A 24,214-nucleotide genomic window follows, 5' to 3' on the forward strand; every position below is an offset into this window, starting at 1 on the left:
AATACTTTCAGAGCTGGAGTATTTTCGTCCATTCGGTTAACCTGACCTAGCCAGCGTAGCCGCTGTCTTGTAATTCGCTGAACTATGTTAATGTCGTCATCGAATGCGATATTCGCCGTGGCTAACGCGCAAAAGAAAGCTCGTAATGTCGACTCATCACATGTTGTCATCGTCCATGCCTCTACACCATATAGCATGACGGGAATAATAGGTGACTTATAGTTTGGTTTTTGTTCGTCGAGAGAGGACTTTACTCCAAAGTAGTACCTAAATAGTTAGTAGACGAAGTTATCTACGACTTTAAAGTTATGACTGTCAACAGTGACGTGGGAACTAAGTCGCGAGCTCGACGACCCATTTGCTTCGCTTCGTTATCCATTCTGGAGAAAGCAAAACTACGGCGCGATTTTTGAGGCCAATAATAGCGATGTCATCGGTGTACGCCAAAGATGGTACCTTCTCTGTTTAGCTCTGCAGCTCGAATTTTTTTTCCAGGAGCATACTGAAGAAATGGCGCGAGATAGAGTCGCCTTGTCTGAAATCTTATTTAATATCAAAGGGCTCGGAGAGGTCCTTCCCGATCCTGACGGAGATTTTGATATTGCTCAACGTCGGTTAACACAGCCGTATTAGTTTTGCGGGGATACTAAATTCAGACAACTCGGCATAAAGGGAGCTCCTTTTTGTGCTGTCTCTAAAAACGTAAGAACCGATGGAATGAGAATCTACTTATTACTGGCATTAGAATTTCTAATTGACTAAGCCTCGCTTGCCATTATCTTCGCTTTTGTTAGATAAGTGATGATTATTTGAATGAGCAGAGTGTGTCTAAAAAATTAAGTATTGCAAAACTTCGCATTCGCTGACAAAAGTACACAAACTAACGAACGCAAAATGTGCATAAAAGCATTCAAACACGAATTGCACGCCAACAAGCTTTTGGAATTTTCGGTTGCATTCGCAACTTGATGAAATATTTGAGTGCGCCGTGTTTTGGAAATTCATTAATCATTTGTTTATTGATTATTTACCGTCAATATTTGCATGCAGTTTTACATTAAATGAGTTGTTGTTGTTGTTTTCGCAGCAGTATTGCTAAATGTGAGCAGCTTTTTCACTGCGCGATGAGTTTTCCGGTTTGCGACTGCAGCCAAATACACTTTCAATATCGCGGAATGCAAGCGAAGATGACAACATAAAGGCGACTATGGACAATACGAGAGCGCGGGCGCGGCGGTGTGTTCTGGTTTGTGTAGACGCGGCGGAGCGGCGACGCTAATGAACAGTAGCCGCGCTGGATGTTGGTGTAAAAATTAGCACTTCGCTGGCAACTCCAATTCACGCATCATTTTATGATGCCACTACATGAGTTCGTGCCCAGTTTGTTGGGACTGTGTGGTGCGGTGCGGCGAATGCAGCAGTGCCAGTGCTGGGACGACTGTCAGCCGGTGGATTGCCGCCTTGGCGTGGAGTGGACGCACGCTGATGGTTGATCATGACGCCAAGCGTCTTGCGACATATCTGAGTCTATGTAAATGTGTGTTGTTGCTGCAATGCAGAGGTGTCACTTAAAGTTGATATTTCCAGTGTTGATGTAATATGAGTGCAACAAAGATTTGTTACGAATCCAGAACTTGTTTTTTATAATAAATAAATAAAAAAAATTTGCTTACCATTGAAAATCAATATGGACTTGATAATTTCGAATTATTTCGGAATTTTTTTAATTATTTCGAAAGTTTTGGAATTTCATCTATTCAGAGATCGCAAAGAGATGCCTGACAACGTAGCTCTTTATTTACCAAACACATCATTGCTGGTGATAGAGACGGGAGTTTATGTAAATGACAGCGAAATTGTCAACAATTTAACGAATGGCGCTTAAAAAATGAGGAGACACCGAAAAAATCTAAAATCGCTGAAGGCACTGACTCAATGACGACACTGTAGGTCAGCCAAGCCGAGTTTTATAACAAATATATGAAAAATTGGATTAATCGTTGGCTTTTATATACTGGTCTTACCTCAAATGCGATAATCAAGATTTGTATTAAAATACGAGGAAATGTTGTTTTAGTCAGTCCTGGTCAAATTTGATTACATTATCTCTAGTATTAAATCAACTTTTTCGCGATTCCAGAGCTCTCTTTCAAAATATTTGAAACGGGATAAGACCCAAATCTCAAATATAACGTTACAAATAAGCAATACTTATAGATATACATTCACACATATACACATATATATGTGTCAGTGTGTACAATTTTTTTAAAGCAGAAAATTCAAAACGGCAGCTTCAAAAGCTACCGAAATTTTAACAAGCTAATTTAAAAACAATAAAAATCATTGATTTTAAGACTTCACAGAACTTAACACGTCTTCATTTTATGGCACTGGAAAGTCGAAATCGAAGTCAAAGGCCACAATGCCGACAGGTATATGAACTAAAGGATGATAAAAGGTTCGGAGAAACAACAAAGAAAAATTCAACCAACAATGAACCAAAGTTGAATTAAAATTACATTTTGAGTGCAGCAGATTTTTTCAAGCGACAAAAAAAATAAACTTCGTTATTTTTTTTAATATTTAATACACGTCTTTTTATCAAATAATTTAGTTATTAAAACTTCTTCAGTCTAAATGTTTGATTTAAAGCAGACAGAAAAAAATATAAAAAAATAAAAAAAAAAATTGAAATAATTAAATATTTTGAAATTTATTCCTTAAAAATATTTTACTTATAGCAAAGAGGAAAAAAATAAATAAAAAAATAAAAAAATTTTATAAAATTAAATATTTTGAACTTCACTTCTTAAAAAATTGTTTTGAATTTTTTTCTTAAAAACAAATTTCTAAATTTTTGAAAGTAAAATATTAAATAATCCAGACATTAGACAATTATTCTCGATTTATTAGTTCATTATGATGATTTTCGGTCAAATAATCGGTCACAAGCGTCGATCGATGAGACGGCGCATTATCGTGCAGCGAACGCCAAACTTTCATTTTCGCGATATTCGGGCCGAACACGTCGAATACGGCGCACCAAACGCTTCAAAACTCCAAGGTTGAATACCGCATTAACGTTTTGGCTGAATGAAAGAAATCTTTTGTGGACAATACCCTTGGAATCATAAAAACAAATCAGCATTGCCTTCACTTTTGATTTCGGTGCTTTCCATTCAGCACTCTGCCGTTTCGTTTCGGGATCATATTGGAAATACCACGTTTCGTCACCAATCACAATATTGTAAAGGAAATAATTTTTGGCCTTTTTTACCTCTTTTACCTCTTATTTTATGATTCGAATGTTGGATGCTGAGCAATTTTTGGTCGTCAGTCAATTTGTGCGGAAGAGACCGTGCACACACCTTTCGTAAGCCCAAATGTTCGGTCAAAATGCGATAAATCGATGTTTTGGAGATGCTCAATTCCATTTCCATGAATTTCAATGATGACTTCGGCTGATTTTTGATGAATTCACGCACAGTTTCGATGGAATTTCCGGTGATCACGGATTTTGATTGGCCCACATGTTGATCGTCATTTATGTCCTCACGACCACGTTGAAAATGTTGAAACCACTCGTGAACTCTACTATGGGATAGGAATTTTTTCTATAAAATCACTTATGCGAAAAATCTTCTACGGTCCGTTCTGAACAACTTTGCTTAAGTGACCATTGGTGACTTCGATTTAGCGATTTTTAATGCGAAGTTTAAAAAATCTGAATAAACCCTTGTGTGGGGGATATGTGATATAGTTGTCCGATCTGGCGGATTTCGACAAATGACCGACAATAGAATATCAAAATGCACCTGCGTTTAAATTTCGATCGGATATCTTAAAAGCTGACGAACAAATATTTACGACCTCTATAAAACTTCGGCTTAAAACTCGGTAACTCGAAGACGGACCATGGTCCCTTCGGCAAAGTTTTTCAGAATGATTTGCAGAACATTTCTGGCAAGCGCGATTTTTACGTTTTTTTGGCTCCCTGTAAATCAACCCGTTCTAATATATATGCGCAGATGTGTCTATTGTTTATGTATGTTTTTGCTTTAAGGTGCAACTTTTTGCTGACGTCAATATTGACTTTTTGTAGAAGTCTTACGAATTCGTTATATATTTGTGCCTACGACTACATACACACGCTTATACACATTCCATCGGCTCGACATAATTCGAATACATTACGCTCGTGTCTTCAACGGAAATCGCACAATTTACTATTCTTCCACCTCCACAACAAAGTCAACACGAATGCGAGTGCGAGAGACTAAGTAAAGAGCAGTTTGTCCGGCCTTCGCATAGTCTCGAACAGCTCTGAGGATATTATTGATAGCCCTTTACCTCATTTTACATTAAGCAAGGGGAGTCATAGCTAAAAAATTACAGTACGCAGCAAATTAAGAGACTCACTTGAGTGAGGATTTTTGATCAGTTGGGAGTGCGGACTCATATAACTGGTTATTGTTGAGCACACTTAGTAGGTTTTTAGTTGGTAGTGCTTGTTTTTGGCTCTCCCTGCAGTAGTTGAGACTATTGATTCAGGAAGGTCGTCTCAGACTTTAGGTCTCGTAGAAGCTTACTTCGATAATTTTTCTAAATTTTTTCTACGTCATAACAGCTAATGTATTAAGTTTGCGCCGATCTCCAAGATGGGAAGCAGTTTACATGAGTGTTAAGTTCTGCTTGAATTGAGCTCTTTAATTGTTTTCGAAGGGCTGTATCTCGGCTGAAAATATAAATCTCAGGCCGAATCATATCTTATTAGGAATCTGATATAGCTACGCGACTCGACCTTTCTTTAAAAGTTAATTCGAACCTGCAATCTGTTCTTTTTGAAGAATTGTGTTTTTGTTCCCCTTGTCGCCTGTCGTACACACCATTGCACCACCGACTGTCGCAGAGGCTCACCTTGTCGTAGCAGTTATGGCTCGAACTGACTTGACGAGGCCGAGGCGCTCGCACTTACGTGAGTTCGCATCCACCAGCGATTTGTAAATGTTTGACTTGGCCACGTTCGACGGCAGTGAATGGCTTCGGATGCCAAAAACATCAGTTCAGGCACGCAAGCCACAGAAGAGTTGCGCCTAGGCTTGGACGCGCAGTAAGCGATCATCGAGTGTTGGAAATAGTTTTAATTCGAACAAAACAAATATTTGCTGTTTCTGTTGTTGGCAGTGCCTTTACTGCCGCTGCCGCCACTATCTTCACTACCGCCGCTGCCGAAGTGACTTCACGAGCGGGCGTGCAACGCTTCGAGCTGTTGCCGTTCAGGTGTTGGTGGTGTGATTTCACCGTTTTTTGTTGCTATTGTGAAACAGTATTTAATATGTATACGATTTTCAGACACCATGTATGTGTGTGTGTGTGGCGTGTGTTTGCTCAGCGCATGGGATTGGATCGCCTCGCATGTACGTGTTAAAAAATTCCAACTCTTTGCAAGACACGGAACCACTTTCGCGTTGCTGCCGGTGAGGCTGATTTATATCCGCACTACGATGGCACTAATGTTGGTCTCTCTGTGTGTGTGTGTAGGAGCTCCCACCGCTGTTGGCATTAACTTCTTTAACGTTATTATTGATTATTGCTGTTTTTGTAGTTGTAATGTTTTAGTTGCGCTTGCTGTTGTTGTTGCTAATTGCGCTGGCGTTGTTCTCCACTTGTATGTATACTTTTGTTGTTGTTGTTGTGCTACGAGTTGTTACCTTTTTCGCCTCTGTTTGCTCGCCATGTCTTTGCCTCTTTTTTGCCGCCGCTGTCTGCGCTGTTTATTCTTTGTGCCATATTGTGTGTTGTGTTGTTGTTGGTCTTTTACGCTATGCCTCCTCCATCATCGTCATTACCAACGCCATCATCAGTGCAGCCTCCGGCGTAGAAACAATGAGCGACGTTGATGGGGTTAGGCATTTGCCGCGTCGCCGCCTTCCGCGCCCTTACATCTGCGTTTGGCGTTTCCTCTTCGAATATGTGTGTGTGGCTGTATGGCTTTCCGTCAGCCATCGCAAACGGCAGCGAGTGTTTGGCTGTGTCGCTTGTCAATCTTCACCTGCTTGACGGCGTTTCCAACTTCGTTCAACTGTCATCCACATGTAGCCCGCGCATTGTTGTTGCTACTGTTTTAGCGGGTTTGTGTGCGAGTGCGATTTCACATACACGCACACACACACCGAAGCAAACAAACAAATAAAAAAGTGCTTGTAAGTTGTTAGCGTTTTTGCTGCCGCTACTGCGGACTACTGACTGCTGCTGTCGCGTCCGTCCGTTATTTCACTAAAGTCGCTTGTTGTTCGTGTGTGCATGCACTGTAGCACTTCGTTCGCTTCGTCTCGTTTGTTGCTGTTACTGTTTTTGGCATCTTTTGAATGACAGGTTGTTGAAAATTTCAATTTACTTGATCGCCTCAGTGTTGCGCGATACGCGATAGTAGCGGTGTTGCTCCAACGGATTTCTCGTGCGTCATCATTACACGCGCCCAAAAACAAAAGCAATAGTGAAACAGTGCTGGGCACAGCGGACGTGTGTGTGTGCGTGTGTTTCAGCGCATGGCAATTGCAATAAGCCGATTTAGTGATCGCTCGGTGTAATTTTGTCTATTATATTTGGCGAATACAATATATGCACAACAACAACAGTACTGTGTATAACTTTGTGTGTCAAGCAACGGCAAATATGTGCAAATTCAATTAACTTTCGCCTATTAAACACATGAGTTAATATCTCATTGATCGCTAATGAGCTGCGCGTCCTTTCCAAACTAAAAGTAAATCTTAAAATAGCAACAAAACAAAATAAATAAATAAAATCGGGAAGCTTGTGCATTTTGGCAACTATAAAAATACTGGAAACGTTTTAAAATATTAAAAGCAATTTAATATATTAAACAGTTCACCACCGAAATTGGTTCGTTGCTTATATATTTATCTAAGGTTGGTTATAACTAGTGATAAAATGAAATACAAATAAGTGGCCCAAAAAAGATTACGTTTTGGAAAAACCGATTTCAAAGCTTGAAAAATAATGCATGTTTGTCAGTTTTGGATTTAGTCGTTCATTATATTTTTATTTTATATATTTTTCCACATTTTTTTATGCTCTCTCAAGTGAGTTTCTTATTTGGCGGCAAAAACAAAACAAAAAAAAAGTTGTTAATATCAACATATCTGAAGAAAAAATTTGCGACTGTTGTGCTAAGAGATCTGTGGGGTATTTGAGTTGATCTGATTACGAATTTGAGTTCAAAAATTTTCCATCACGCACAGCTTTTCCTATAACAACCGCTTGACTACAACACAAAAAGTCCTATGTGTTAGATGGTTTTTATTTTCGATTTTAGCAACTACTTCAATATTTATTTCGCGAATCAGTAAAAATAACTTTTGATCATTACTATTTCTTTGTTTTAAGAAAGGTTAGGTTAATCTGGTAGGCCAATAAGCCGCGCATAGACCAGTTTAGTCCTTAACAGACTTTACGGTCTCACTAGCGATACTTCCTCCAGTGAATCATACCGTGGGACCCCACATGATTACAGCGTAGTCTTGCCAATGCGGCATAAATGCACAAGAGATGCTACATTGCTTCCCTGGTGCCCTACTCTAGACATTTTCAACACTTTTCTCGATTGGTCAGCCCCATTCTTCAGGCGTGTGTCGCGATCAGACAGTGACCAGTTACTATTTCCGTAGTGTTCCTACAGCCTCTTCTATCGAATGCCAATGCTATTTCCGATCAACCGTTTTGTACATGAATTTTGCAGTTTTGCACCCAGGTAGCTTGTTCCAGCGGGTTTGGATTTTCTTTGCCATGTTTCTGCCAAAATCGTCGCATAGACATGTTAGACGCACACCATTCTTGGCAATTTCGTCCACTATTTCATTGCCCTCGATGTCTTTGTGGCATGGCACCTAGTAGAAATAAAGTTGCTTACTTCGTGGACTAGATATACTGATATACAAGATATACTGCCTTGATTGCTGATTGGCTGTTTACGTAGATGTTGACGCTGGATTTGTCTGAAGGTGCATTATATGCCAGCTCCGAAATATACTGCAGTGGTCGGGCAATTTAAGAGACTGCCTATATGCTCTAGACAGTATATTCCCGCACCAACTCCATCGTCTATTTTCGAGTCCTCAATATAGATGTTTAGAATGTTGCGTGTAACCAACATACCTTTTAATATGTTTATTTTGAATCGTCTTTTCCCAGTTGAAAAGTTGGCTCATGTAGTCGGTGTTTGCCCAAATAAATTAGAACGCTATAAATCAAAAACTAATTTAAATATTAATTTACAATTTTAATAATAATATGCGGCAGATTGATTTGTTTAGTTTCAAATTTGATGTAAAAGATTTTAAGAGTATGAAAACTGTTCTATTCAGGATATTTACTAAGAATATCATTTCCCTACGATTAGTGGGCAGGCAGATTTCAAAGTTTTCAACAACTAGTGTACCGAAGTAGACCAAATTTTGAATCAATCGGTACCGCCTTAAACTAAAATTTTACACTAGGGGTACTGGCCTCCCGATTCATCGAGGGTGATTTTGAATATGATATATTCATGAAATAGTTGAATGAGAGTTATTGAATAAACTTCAATATTCTGTTTACTGACAACTAGCACTTTATTGTATCAATATACATATGTCTACTTGTTAAGTACTTCCTTAAGTATCCGATTTAGAATTAAGTAAATATCATATTTGAGTTATATTTTTAAATTCCATGACAAATAATAATACTATTTAATAAATATTTAATTTCGTTTTTTCTCTGCAGGTCCCAAAGATTGTGATTTACCCAAGGCCGCAATCACGGCCTTGCACGCCGGCGTCAACAATTTCGGCCAATTGCCGCCGAACGCGCAGAATCCGGGCGACGCGGTGCTGAACGGCGGCGGCGGTGGCGGCGGGGCGCGGCTGCACGTCACTGGCGGCCTCTGCGACACGCCCAATCCGCATCACAATAACAACAACAATAATACCAATAACAACAACATGCAACAGCAGGATCAGGTGAGCATGCAACAAGCAATGAAATGCAAGCCACAGCGATGCAGGCGCGCCAACGCAAGAAATTATCATGAAAATTAAGAAAAAAATAAAAAAACTGAAGTAAAATTCATGCTTCAAATGCAAACCGTGCAACCGTCATCTCTTGTGCATTTTATAAAGCTCGTGCATACTTTTTCTCAATACATACATACATATTTACACATAATTGAATGTTTGTTAATTCATATTCTCGATGTTTTTTCTTTTCTTTCTTTGCATTTCCTTCTTGCTGTTGAAAAACCAAATCGGGCATTTCTGAATTAATTTCGAACCAATGAAAACAAAACCGTTTTTCATTTGCGTTGCGTTTGGCAAACATTTTCCTGCACATATTACATATGCATGCACACATGCGTATGTGTGTGTATGTTATGTTGCGCGTCTATTGTGTTTATTAATTGGCAAATGAATGCGAAATGCGCGCACAAATCTGAATTCATTCATTCAAACAAACGATAAATTTATCGAAAAAATTGAAAAAGTAAGTGTATTTCTCTTCTATATTTGTAGTTGTATATTGTATTTGTGTATGATTTACTTGTATGTATATATGTCAGGTTATATATTGTGGTATTTGTGTGTGTAAACAAAAATTAGTTGCAGCAGTGAAGTCAGTTAGTAAGAGCTTTGTGAAGAATTCGCTCGAAATCAACGATTTTGTTTAATTTATGAAAACATTTAACGGTTTTTTGGACCCATTGAGTTCAAATATTTTTATTATGAACAATTCACAACAAATAAAAGACTCACTGATTACTTGAAAATAACATTGGATTATTCGGTTAAGCTACCGCGGACTGAAGAAAGCATTGGAATCGGAAAGAAAAAAAAAAACAATTTCACCAATTTATTGATTAATAGATGACCAAAGTCAGTTCTGATAATTTCTTGGTAGTTTTTTCGTGGCATAATTTTCATGTTGAAAACAGAATTTCATGTTGATTTTGATTTGTTGGTAGTCGAAAAAGTCCTTTCGTATTTAGTCAATAGATGTCGTTGCAGTCATATATCTCCAGTGCTTTCAATCACATTGTATCTTACCATTTAGTGTTGGAAAAGTGAGATTTTAAGCTTCATTTAACCAAAAAACTAAAATTCGGGGAAGTTGAAACAAAGTTAAAGCTATTCAAAAATTAGTGAAAAATATGAAGAAATTCGCTTTATTTTGAAATTTTTGTATAAAAAAGGGAAGAATGCCACGCAAGCCACCAATGAAATTTGTGAAGTTTACGGAGACGATGCTGTATCAGTTCGTGTAGCACAACAATGGTTCGCTCGCTTCCGTTCTGAAAATTTCGATGTGAAAGATGCCCCTCATTCTAGGTCGACCTATCGTTGAAATAGTCAATGAAATTATGGAAAAAATTGACCAGGACCATCCCATAAGCAGCCAGTACATAGCTAACGAACTTAAGATTCATCATCAAATAGTTTTGAACCAAATAAAAAAGGCTGGCTCCAAAAAGAAGCTCGATGTTTGGGTAACACATAAATGGTATATTAAAAATTTAATGGACCGAGTTAACATTTGCGATTCTTGGCTGAAATGAAATGAAAACAAAACACTTCTGAAGCGAATGGTAACAGGAGACGAAAAGTTGATCAAATACGACAATAATGTGCAAAAAAGATCAAGGTCCAAGCATGGTGAGGCTCAACAAATGGTCGCAAAGACAGGATTGACGCTTCGAAAGGTTATGCTGAGTGTTTGGTGGGATTAAAAAAATCATGCACTATGAGCTGCTACAACCTGGTCGAACGATTGATTCTACATTTTTACTGTCAACAAATGATGAGATTGAAGCAAGTAATCGAAAAAAGCAGATAGAACTGCTCAGCTTAAAGGGCTTTGTCTTCCATCAGGTCAACGCTAGACCACACACATCTTTGATGACTCGGCAAAAACTGGGAGAGCTTGGCTGGGAAGTTTTGATGCATCCACCATATAGTCCTGACCTTGTACCATCGGACTACCATTTGTTTTGGTCAATGCAGAACTCCCTTAATGGAGTAAAGTTGGCTTCAAGAGAAGCCTGTGAAAATTACCTGTCGCAGTTTTTTCGCCGAGAAACAAGAAAATTTTACACTGAAGGAATAATGTTTCTAGCGAAAAAATTGCAAAAGTGGTCGCCCGAAATGGTACATATTTGGTGCTTTAAAGTTCATTATAAATATAAAAGAAAATAATTTGAAGTTTGATTAGAAATACGAAAAGACTTTTTCGACTACCCAATATATACGATTACATGAACTCCGTCGCTTCCTTCTGGTGATGTACAGGGTATAATTAATAGCCGGCAACACTAGAAATTCTGGTTCCCAAGTTTAGATAGCTCTTCTAATAGTGCAAACTGTTGAGCTGGCCTGGACCCCGCATACGTTTTTTATTTAAACAAGTATTGCATTGGCAAAACTGACGGTATGACTAGCAAAGCGAGGATGAATAGTTAGATTCCTATATAGGTCCACAGTTCAGCAGATAATGTAACACTATAAATAACTGAAAAAGCTTATACTATATTTTTTTATTTTTTATTAAAGCAGCTTATCAGAATAGCTAGAATTTATTAATTACATAATGCTACGCAATCGATTAAGTGGTAAATGGCTTACGTTCAACAGCGTTTCTATCTCTTGCAGAACTCGGATAAAAACAACAAGCAGAAGCGACATCGCACACGCTTCACGCCCGCCCAATTGAACGAGCTGGAGCGGTGCTTCTCGAAAACACACTATCCGGACATTTTCATGCGCGAGGAAATCGCGATGCGCATCGGACTGACCGAGTCCAGAGTGCAGGTAAGTGCGCCAAAACTATAGAAGCTGCAAACCCTAACACGTACTACATATACAGGTGTCTAATATGCAAAGCGGACAGTTACATGCGCCGCCATTTGCAATCAAAATTGACAGCGAGTGCACTTTCGAAATGTTGCGGTTTCGAGCGCACAAATGTCGAAGTTGATTGTGGTTGTCGGCAATGGCAGCTACGAAAATATATTTGTCGGCTTAGAATAATAGTTGTCACCAGCGGAGGCTGTGTTGCGCTGTAGTTGTTGCCAGCGTGCGTTACTGTTGTTTGTCTGATTTCGATTTTTAGCTTCGCTTGCAGCGCTGATTCGGTTGGGTCAGCTGCCTGGTGTTTTTGAAACAATAATTTGATATTTTGGTGGTTTTGGTTGCAGTGCGGTTTTCGTCATCCATGTTCGGCTTGTTCAACATGACATTTCGTAGATGTTCGATAGTTGGTTATGTCCGATTTGTTGCATTAGGCCGCAAATTTGTTCTAAAATGTCATTGCGGCTGGAAAGGAGTGCCGCGATTGCTTTTTGGATTGTGTTTGCAGTAATGGAAATATATACATACGGTGTGATGGGCAGTGATGATTTTGAAAAAAATACAATATTAATTGACAAATGATTTCCAAAAGCGGATTTTTAGTTTTTCATGTGTATTACTATTGATGGAGCACATGAATATTCCAAAAATAATTTGTTGAATTCTTATATTTCTTTCTTTATTTTAAGTACAAAGAAGATTTTTTTGAGTCTGAAGGCAGAATATATTTATTGAACACTGAGAAATTGTGCTGAGTTTGTGTGAAAGCTGAGTTCTTTACAGGATTGAGTTATGTTAGATATAACTTAGGTGTCTGCCATGTCTTTCGTAGACCTACAGGTCTTCTTAATGCCAGCTGGAGGTTGAATTGAAGCCGAAGTTTACGCCATACGAATGTCAGGGCTTTTGACGAAGTTTAATAGAGTTCTGATATCTATCTACTTTGATACCTAAGTCGAATTCTAAATAAAATCGGAAAACAAATGCCGTGTTTCAACAGCCTACTCATGCCTACTCTGCTATTTTTGGCCAACAACTGTCCGGCAGGCTTTTCGAGTACACTTGCTCATGCTTTTAACGATCCTTCATGGTTTTAAGGCATTCCATCTCACCCTGATCCCTCTGTCCGTTTTTTTGGAACTATCATAGACTATCGTTTTTAGTGATTTGCGTATTTCCTGTACTGGTTTGGTGGCCAAGCGGATGGCACTTTTGGCAATCTCAATTTGCCTGAGTTCGAGCTCTGCGCAGTAGCTCTATGCGTCCACTCCATGAGACATTTTTGATCTGTCCGTGTAGTTCCGCTGGTGGGTCGCGCCACCCACCTTATTTTAATGTTTAAGACCTCTCTCCCAGAGAAAGAGTGAGTGAGTATATGATCTATTCTGTGTAAAATTGAGAACTTTTAGAAAACTAGTACCCATTATTTCTGCAGTTTTGTGAGGGCGCTGAGAACTTTGGAATAGGTCTTTTGGAAAACACAGTTTTTTAAATCCGGTAATGTGGATTTTTGAAAACTGTATTTCGAAATTGGGACTAAATCATTGCTAATGCTTTTTGAAGTTTTTTTTATCATTTTTTTGGATTGGAATGGAATGCCAGCTAGTTTCTCCCGAGATAACTATTGGTACGCGACCAGTCTGATTACTAACGGATTCATGGAAATTTGGAGAATGGAAATATTTAGTCACTTCTTTCTATAACTTTCTTTCTATATCTGGTCTCTTTCACAATATACATACCATATTCATAGATATAATATTATGTATATAGTGCCACTATTTTTCAGCCTATACTGCACTACCCCCTTCTAACAATGTACCTTGTTATGACCTTCTTTATACCATTTTCACCTTTTTTCCATTCTTTACACTCATAACAGATTTTGACTTCAAATTTAAATTTTCTGCTCACCTTTCTTGCGCTCTCGTTTTGTTAAAGTCTCCGTCGACGTCGTCGCCTGAAGTATGTTTCATAACGGTGCATAAAGTTAAATTTGTGTCGACCTGGCTTAAAAGCTGTTGGCTGCCACACATATTTTCAGGCTTTTATAGAAAAATAGAAGACACTGCAACCCGCTGAAAGGAGGCGAAGTACGGTTTTCTGCACAAAAACAGAAACACACACATGCACATGAGGACGCTTTGCTCACTTAGTGGCCGACTGCCGACGCATTCGTGTGCTGGCAGCACATATCAGAAGTTACGATGGGTCCGACAGGCACTTTTGGTATTTCAATGCAGTTTTTCGACGCTTTCACACAACTCGCACACACATACATATATACGTCTATGTAGACACACACTGGTGTTTGTAGCACGAAACAGAGGAAGAAAGTGTGGGCGCTGGCATTATCCTCGACAGTGGTGTGGCCGGTGTGTTAGGTTAGCTGACAAGGGTGGGTTGTTGTATTTTGGTTTTTATTGTTGTTTTTACCTCGTTGTTTATGCGACAATCGAATTTACTGCTTCATTAAATTTTGTGCTTCCGGCCAACGCACTGTGTCTCGGCGTTGTATGGGTATGCGTGTGTGTGAAGCGTGCCTTTGCTAACATTTTAATCCGACAAAGGATATTAATGGGCCGAGAAAAGAAGTTTTCGTTTGCACATACACGCACACAAGAATGAGCATTCTCAACAACACACACACATACAAGCGTGAGTAGTTAGCAAGCGTGCGACACTTTGTGGCAAAACTTTGCTTCCAAAGCTAGCTAAGTGGCTGTTATTGTTGTTGCTCGCTGCTTTAGTATCACTTACGCTCTATGTGAGGCAGTTCGGAGCGGCCGACGAGCGTCAGCAAACAGGTGGCTAATTGCATCTTATCTCGCCTAGAACTGTGCTAAACTAAACAGCCCATAAAACAATTAAACGGGACCCCTATGGCGCTTCCGGACACATGTCTGCCGAATCCGTGTGATTATGCATGAATTCGGTTGAGTTTTTATTGCGAGGCGCTTGATTTACATATGCCAAATGCGCGCTTAAGGGAATGCCAAAAAATCGCGTGTAGTCTACTTTAAGGCGCACGAAGCTCATGCATCGTTTTTCGACAGTCAAACGCATTGATACACGTTTTTTTTTACTTTCTTCGATCGTGCTAGTGATAAATTGTTTCAATAATTGTAAATCAGTGTTTGGCCGACAGGAGGGTGAGGAACCGTTCGGCAGTTAAAGCGGTGAAAGACACTACACCAAATCGGATGGGTTGTTGGTGTTAATGCGCCCACCCTTGTGCAAGACACATACGCCTCAGTTAAGGTCTAATGTCAGTGTATCTGCCGGACTTCGCTGCCGACGGCGGCTGCGGGCTGTTGGGTGGGGTGTGTGGCCTCATTGTCTTCGTCGTCTAACAAAATATGTTTGATTTTAGGCTTACAATGTCAGATTGTCGGATTTATTTTGGACTTTAGCCGCATGCTGGCAGCCAGCGAGGGCAGTACAATGTTCAAAGAGGGGCCAAGAGCAATGCGGTGTGTGGGCTTATGGCTGTGCTGTTAATAAAATTAGCATATAAATTAACTTTGCCAGCGTGTAGGCAGGCTATCAATGACACTCCGGCTACATTGTTGTTATTGTTGTTGGAGTTCATATTACTATTGCCATATTTGTTGTAATTTTATTGTCATTGTGGCCAATTTTTCATGTTGTGTGTGCCATTAGTTGTTGTTGTTGCCGCTGTTTATATTCATCGATGTGGCATTTGGCAGGATATTAACGGCAGCGATGATTACAAAATGATTAACACATTTCACGTGTTAAGCCCTGCCGCAATTTAGCTATTTTGATGTTCGATTTTTTCGACTCTCCGAGCGAAAGGGTGCGTTTTGCGTCGGTATTTTTCGTATATACATATACATATGTATGTATGAATTCTGTATGTATATATATGTGTGCTTGTTGTTGGGCATGTGCTCGCTCACATGTTTAATATGCATACACATGCTCGGTCCTAAATCAATCGGCGTGGATTTGTAGCTAATGATGGGATAAAGACAGGATATTAAGGTAGAGCTTCCTGTGGAACATCTTACCCGAAAATGTAGTTCGTGCGCAACACTCGCTGCATAATAATTCTTGAAAAGTATTTTCCACATGTGGTTACATACCTAGAAACATATAAGTTATGAGTACATATGTATGAGATTTAACACTAGGCCATACATCTCTCAGTGTGAGTTTATTGTATAAACACCCATTAATATTCTATCGGAAGTATGACATTCCTTTACATTATTTGCAATCTAATCTCTGAGCTTTTCTTTAAAATATTGTTTTGAATTTATTTACAGATCATGCCTTTTATGAGTTTTAGCGTATTTTTTGTATAATATGTGCCCAACTGGAAAAAAATTAAAAAATATGTCCTTGGTTTCTGGGTCATGACTCTCAATCGTTAAATTTCGAAGAGGAAAAAGAAAAAATTCCAAACATTCTTTGTTGACTTAACAATGTAGAAAGTATGGCTCTTCCGTGATGTCAGGCTTATTTGTCAACAATCGCCAAGTTAACCAAATATCGATTTTGGACAACTTTTCGGAACATTCTTGAAAAGTATCGTTATTTGATTAGTAGGCGGATACCCTATATAAACGAGCTAGTTCCTCAGTTTTGAAGACATCGATCTGGAATTTGCACACATCATTTTCTCACCAAGAGGCTGTTCATTTCTCGGAACCATTGATATTGGACCACTACAGCATAGAGATCGATAAATTAATTGAGGTTTTGCACTGCAAACTATGGTCTGTTGTAAACTACCCTATATCACATAAGGTCACAAATTTTCAGGAGTTTGATAAGTGGGATGGAGGTGATGTATTCTCTGCTGCTACAAATTTCTGGGTAATCTGGGATCATGTGTGCTACAGTTTTCTGTTCTACGTCGCAAAACCAAACTGGCGGTAGTAGTGACCATGCCCGTGTTGAAAAGGTTTTTCTTGAGCCTCCAGTGCCGAGTTTAAAGGCCGACAGGGAGCCGCAATTTGTCTCGAAGGATGTTGATCATATCTTTAAACCTTGCTAGGTTGTAGCCTCACAATAGCAACTTGGCATGTCGTATTCCTGTTGCTTGCTGCCAGTGCCTTTCACTCACCTCTCTCTACTCCGTGAAGAGCACTTGGTGGTGTGCGATCCCACTGCAATGCTTGGTTCTGGTCCCAACCTTCTGGAAGCCGCCACAAAGCGGTCTGGTTCATCGGCCAGGCCATTGCCGGCTACTCTTTTATGCCTGTGTACTCGCTTGCAAACTGATAGGTGATTCAGCCTTTCTATACACTCCTCAACTAATAGTGATTTGATCTATCGTGGAGTAAAGCGATACTCTGGTTGCGATAGTTCCATTGGAGTTTAATTTCAGATTAATAGCAAACACTTCTTGAAAGATGCTGGGAAACCATACCATTGCTATGGATAGCTTGATATGCGGCCCTGCAATGTCTGCTCCAATTCCTTCCAGTTCTTTGTGAAGATAACCCTCTTCGTAACGCGGTTTCCTGGACAAAGGGTCAGTGGTGTGTCTTCCCCTAAGGCCTTCATCTGTTAAGATAAAATTGTCCTTCCTTTGTCACATCCATCTGCTGCCATGATCTGCTTCGCTGACTGTTAGATCATTAGATGAAACAGGGTGAGCTTCAGCATGACTTCAAATGCTGCGGTTGGGCCCATGAAGCGCAAACACAAGCGAGTATTTGCAGCTTCGATATTAAAGACCTACCAAAGACTGCATTGCCGTCGATGCCCAAGCAACCGTTTCATAAATGACAATAAGCCTTACGATCATGATATTTTGATATCTGATGAAATCTGGATAGCAGACTCATTATCTACCGGCTACGCGTCTGCTTATCATGAGTGTTATTATTCCACCGTAAGGTTGAGGGTAATATAAGGTCTAGGAATTTTACCTCTTTAGACACCTCTAACTGCCAGCCGCCAAGTTGTAGGGGCTCAAGCACGGAATGGATCTTCGTTTTATGAAAAGGACGACGATTGTTTTTAACGGATTGGTGTTTAATCTAACCATATTACACCATCTCTTAGTTAAGGTTAAGTTTTTTTGTATTATATTTTAGAGGGTATTCTCAAATTTACCTTGTACCAATAAGACAATGTAACCAGCGTACCCCTGACACCATCTTCTACTAGGCTTCAAAGTAGGGGGAAGACCCTCGTGGTACCTAGACGTCACCCTACAGCGATTTCAGCAATCCTAGTAGGTAGCCTCAATTCATCTGCTTACTGGAGCCGGTACGTTCTTTATTTTTGGATGCCTTAATGATACTTGCGTGGAACGCTTTGTAAAAAGTAATAAAGTAATTCGTAAGCCAGCGTTGTGATCTGCACAATTGTAGCAAGTCGTAGGAAAGCCGAAGCACCACTGAATTGTCGCGAATTTGTACATTTATGTAAACTGGCATTCGATTTCCACTTTCCGCTACTTATGTTTGTGTACAAATTATGTGGCGACGGCACGTGGAACTTGGGATCTTGGCGAATCCATTACAGTTCGAACGTCGCTCCAGCATCTGTCTGCACAGCTGGACACCTAGCAAACACCCTCAACACGGCGCGAAATTGACTTATCATCATTTTCAGGAATGCAACTTTTACGCCCGAAAGCACTGAGAGATTACTGGCTGCCTGGTTGGCGCATCGCCGGAGACTGTTGTTGTTTCATTGTGTGGTTGTTTAACATTTATTGGTTTGTTTATTAAGTATACACACAAACACACATTTATTTGCTATGTTGTTGTTGCTGTGCTTGTAAAGTAGCACGTGTCTTAAACAACCGACGGGGACAATGAATTTTTGGTGATTAATTCGCCGACGACGGCGAGCGATGGGCGGTGGGTTTTCGTCTGGCGTCCTGCTTGGCCATGTATTTGGTCTCAGTGTGAATAATAAAATTATAAATGTGTTTTCGTTTTTGCACTGTAGGTGTGTGGGTATGTGTAGTGCGCATTGCATGTGAATAATTGTTTTTTGGGAGTGTTGCAACTTGTTTGCTCGGTGCTTTGAGTAGGTGTGAAATGCATAGAATAAAATCGGTTAATGTCTATATATATTGGTATATCTTGCTACTAAGAACACGCACATCACGGCATATATCAGTTTGTCTTAAAACAGAGCGTGAGTGATGGATTTTTTGGTTTTTTGGAGGCAAGCCAGGAGACTGAAATGTGATTAATTTCTATGACATTGATTACGGATTCGATAATTTTCATCTCAAAGATTGACCACACTCTTTTAATGGCCGAATTTCCATCTACGAATCGCTGCTGAAACGAACCAAAATCGATCTTGAAGCGGATAGTTATTGGTGATGAAAAGTGTTCAAACGGTGGTCAACTGACGGTCAAAAAGATTAGTTATGTTTTTGATGGGATTGTCAAATATTCAGTTACCATGAGCTGCTCCTTTGGAGAAATTTTTGATTCGGATATGGACTGTCAAAAATTGGACCGTCTGAAGGAAGCAATTGCCTTGAAGTAAGCAGCATTGACTAATAAGCGGGGAATTATGTTTCCTTAGGCCAACATCAGCACATTAGCAACGATGACTCATCTGATGTTCTGTGAACTTGGTTGAAAAGTTCTTATGCAACCACTTAAAGCCTTTAATTTAATGTGATGGTTTTTTTTACTAGATCTCATATTAGATATATTTTATAACAGTGGGTAGTCGGAAAAGTCTTTTCGTCATTTCTTCATTATTTTCACTCATTTTTGAACAGCTATAACTTTTTTCCCGAGTTTAATTTGTTTTTGCTTAAATGAAGCTTAAAATCTTATCTTTCTAACATTACATGGTATGACACAATGTAATTAGTAGCATTGGAGATATACTACTGTAACAACATCTATTGATAAAATACGAAGAAACTTTTTCGACTACCCAATGTAATACATGATTCTATAAAAATCGAGATTAATGAAAATAGCTTGTTAATTTTCTCTTTTTTCTCAGCTCAATTGAACAGTATTTGTAAAACAGTATATACATATTTTAATAAATCGAATATTTACTGCATAACAAAAGTGTAGTGGGTTCACAAATACGCATACCATCAGCTCGTAAAAAACCTCACTAGTAAAAAAAAGCACAAACACACTCTCCCTTTGAATATTCATAAATATAGGAAATAAGAAAACATTATCTTTTATGTTGTTTGCTATGGCTTTTCATTTAAAATTAAATTAAAATACGATGCCATGGATATGCTCCACTTCACGCCACACCGCTCGGCGCCACCGCTCGCCATTAGCCACGTTGAAGGCAAAAAGCACAAGCACAAAGCATTCTTAAAAAGCAATAACAAAAACAATAAAAACAAGTCACCAACTCAACCAACTAAACAACCACTCCACAACCATCCCTACGACAGCGGGGCAAACACACGCCCATACACGCATACCTAACGATATTCATGGCATTTGACTTTGTGCTGCCAGCTGAATATCTCGCAGCGTTATTGCCCACATTTCAAGTTGAGTATTCAAAGCAAATTGCAGTCAAACAAAAGAAGAATCTAATGAATGAATATTCCAAAAATGTGAAATTGGAAAAGCGAAAAACTGCGAGTCGAAAATGTTGCATGTTGCTCCTATTGGAAACAGCTGAAAGGCATGCTGCAAAATGGTGGCATTCTGCCGCAAATGGGGGCCGGACGCCAATGGCAACCGAACAGAAGCTGCGTAATGGATACTAGCACACACACACACATGCCGAGTTGTTTGTAGAAAAAATTAAATAGAGATGAGACGAGCGTGTAAAAAATAACATATTTCATCTTTATGCCCCACCACGCCATGAGTAATAGGTATTTCCAGCACACACCTACACACCAATACACTTACACATGCGATGAGCGCAGTTTTTTCAGGAAAACGACATTTTGATTAAATTTTATATGAGCTGCCGACTTTGTTTTAGCGAAGTTTTGTAGAAACGCAGATACGAAAGGTGAATTGAAGATGGAAACGATCGCCTGTAGGAAAATCTTATGAAGTAGCTTTGCGTTTTAATGGTCGCTTATGGTGAGGGGTGAGGAGATTAAGTTTCTCAGAAGCTCTTTGATGCTTTGCGTGCAGGCTCTTTTAAAGTGTATTCAAGTACAACTGTCCTCACTCCTTTTTAATTCATAAATTATCTTAAGAGATGGCGTTGAATTAAAAATTACTTTATGATTTGTTTTATATTTATATTGAGCATGGGGAATGGGATCTAAATTCTAAATGAATAACCATTACATGTTTATTTAAAAAAGTGTTTTTGCCAATGAGAAAATACCATATTTTTTATAGTTTTTCAAAAAACATATAAGGAATTCGTCTTTGGACTCAAAGAAAATAATATCAATTTCGTTTTCGAGAGCTTTCACATCTCTAGTAGGCTTTTCTACGACAAGTTTAGGAAGCAGGTCATACGTTTTCCATATGCTTTTCTAAGTTTCTCTCTCAAATTGATTTATCGTAATAGAATATACATTTTAAGACCTAAAATAGAATTTCCTTCAAATTTTGTAGAGGAGCCCATAACTGAAACCCTCCGCTATAAACTAAATTGGAATACAGAAATTTGAAGTAATTTTTGAACTCTCGCAATAATAGCTTTGTTCACCTAACGTTTAATTGTATCACCTAAAACTAATCGAGATAGATATGGTGTTATACAATATATCTATAAATGATCAGGATGACAAGACGAGTTGAAATCCTGTTAACTGCCTGTCCGTCCACCTGTACAAGCGATAACTTGAGTAAATATTAAGATATTGACGAATTTCGGTAGACGTGTTCCTTGGTAAAAAGGGAAGGACGAGTTCGTAGATGGAGGCAATCGGACAAATGTCACGCCCACAAAACGTTATTAAACGAAAACGTATAAAAGGCCATAACTAATCACTAAATTAAGATAGAGAATGAATTAATGTAAAGAAAGTGGCAGAAATTGGACGATGGGCGGGGCACCACCCACTTTTAGTTGAAATTACATTCTCCAAATTTCATCTGATGCTTTCCTATCCAGTGTACAAATCAAGAAACAGTTAATACAACGGGATACAATTTTGCACCAAAAATTCCCTTAAATTATGTCATCTTCTGACCAAAAACTAAACCTAAAACCAACAAAAACTGATCAAGCCCCTAGGTACCGATTATTTGGACTCCAGTACCTATAGCTGACTTTTTACCTCAAATATTGGTCAGTGTGTGAGATAGATTTATGAAATTCAGGGATAATTCTTTCCTGGCATGAATGTGAATGTGTGTCAAAAATGGGTTGAATCGGGTCAATACTTCCCTTACCTGCTGACAAAACGATTTTCGAACTTCCGCATATATCGGCAAACAAATGAGTTATCTCAATGAAAATTAGAGAGCGTGTTTTACTGATAACAGTGCATCTTTGTGCCTGAAATGGATAATATTGACTTAGCCCCCTATATAACTAATATCAGAATTTTCGAACAACCGGCTAACTTTACTCCTTGTGATTGGTGATGGTATGTGAGGTACCTTAATGGATCTCAGAGAATATTTTATTAGTATATGGGATGTTAATAGTAGTAGTATTGGCAAAATTAAATAAAATCGGGTTGATACTACACGCAACTCTCATATTCTTGTACAACATATGTAGGTATAATAATTTTCATATTTTTAGCAAATGTTATGTCTATTACTTATTTTGGTTAGTGCATGAGTTATACGTATATAGTATATTTTTTCTTTGTTTCCGACGGTGGAATCTTCAAAAGATACTGCCAGGGTGAAATTAGCGGCATGCACGATTCTTATTGTCCTCTTTTGGGAACACGCCCAACCAGTATTAAATAACGATGCTGGGCTTACGAAACATTATGCCTACGTACTAAGCCCCTAACTCCGACTGCTGTAGCTTGTATTTTGACCTGCGGACCGCCATCAAGCGTTACTCCGCAGATGTAGTGTATATAGTATATGCTCATAAAAATTGCTTGGATTCCGATGCTCTGGTTGATATTTTACACCTTTGATTGCTGCAAGTTGAAAGAGTAAAAATATTTGGTTGCACCCCAACTAAGCTCTTCCCTACTTCTGCCAATTTTTATTGAAAACATTTTAGTTTCAAAATTTCAGAATAGTCCAGATGAAAGAAAAGCCTCATAAGCTTTATTCTGCGTCTTGTAAACCAAAGTTAAATCGGTTCTTTTAAGATCAATTGTGGGCCACAATCGTCATGAACTTATACTTCTTAACTTGAATGTGTTTGTGAGCAACTGTCAAATATTCTCATTAAACATTTAAAGAACTTCGAGTTTTATTCTACATTTTCAAGCACTTATAAGCCTTAATGCTGAACAGACAAAGTAGTCAAAGGATTAAGTTTAGTATTTTAATCCGAAAAAGAAATTTCATTCCGAGATATATGAATGTACCTCTTTAATATCCGAAGAAGTGGCGCTTAAGGTGAGTTTGGGGATCTTTTTCGTACGGTAAACTATGCGTTGAAAGCAATTAACTCGAGTTTTATTGCCATAAACGAATAAGTTACCGTAGCACTCTTATTAGTAGTACCTATCTCTTCTTCTCCACTTTGACAACCTCATTTTTCACACACATTTTTCAACGTAGTTGAAATTAAACATCGATTTATCATATCACATAGCTACGAAGTAACATTAATTGGTCATAAGAGTATATCTGAAGATTTTATCTCTAACCCACATCATAGAATCCGCCAAAGTGTTCTTGGAAAAATTTTAATACAAATTCGTAAAGACTTTAAAGCTAAACCGACGACGTTGTCGGCTCAAAGCGGAACACAAAACGACACAGAAACACACAAATGCCATTTAAGAATATTAAAGGACATAAAGAAAATCTCGCACGCATTCGCTTTATGGCAAATGAAGCAATTTTCAAAGCTATTCCGCTGATACGGTAAATTTCATTGAATTGTCTATGGCCGATGTGTGGTTGCGGCAAGCTAACAAACGAATGCGTATGTTTGTGTCATCGTGTATGCGATGTGAGATGCGATGAACGCGATTTTCAAAGAGAGAAAGCAACGAGTGGGAGACCATACAAATGCGTTTTTATATGAAAATGCAATCAAATAAAAAATTGATATTTTCACAATGCTTAAGTGAGCGGCGGAAATGGGAAAATATGAAAAGCAGTTCATATTAAATTCCACAGAAAAGTTTTAACCAAACAAACTAAACTGGAAACAACAACTAACTTCCAGCAAATTTTCCACAACGAATGCACTTTCCCGCACAGCGAGCATACCGGCGCTAAGAGTTCACTGGAAAGCCTCGAATG

The 24,214-nt window shown here is 38.8% G+C and overlaps 1 protein-coding gene across 8 annotated transcripts in view; it reads left to right on the top strand.

The window, feature by feature from the left end:
- Positions 1–24,214, top strand: part of LOC105225484 (homeobox protein orthopedia) — a 58,695-nt gene that overhangs the window by 12,801 nt on the left and 21,680 nt on the right. For 2 of the 8 annotated variants that reach the window (XM_049453078.1, XM_049453074.1), the window contains exons 3-4: positions 8,791–9,026; positions 11,688–11,864. In XM_049453078.1, the coding sequence (XP_049309035.1) occupies positions 8,791–9,026; positions 11,688–11,864 (413 nt within the window). Of the gene's footprint in view, positions 1–6,395; positions 6,936–8,790; positions 9,027–11,687; positions 11,865–24,214 lie in introns of those variants that run through there. The other 6 variants (XM_049453079.1, XM_049453075.1, XM_049453080.1 and 3 more) reach the window with 4 other exon arrangements.

This window comes from Bactrocera dorsalis, chromosome 3, assembly GCF_023373825.1.
Source record: "Bactrocera dorsalis isolate Fly_Bdor chromosome 3, ASM2337382v1, whole genome shotgun sequence".
Classification (NCBI taxonomy): Eukaryota; Metazoa; Arthropoda; class Insecta; order Diptera; family Tephritidae; genus Bactrocera; species Bactrocera dorsalis.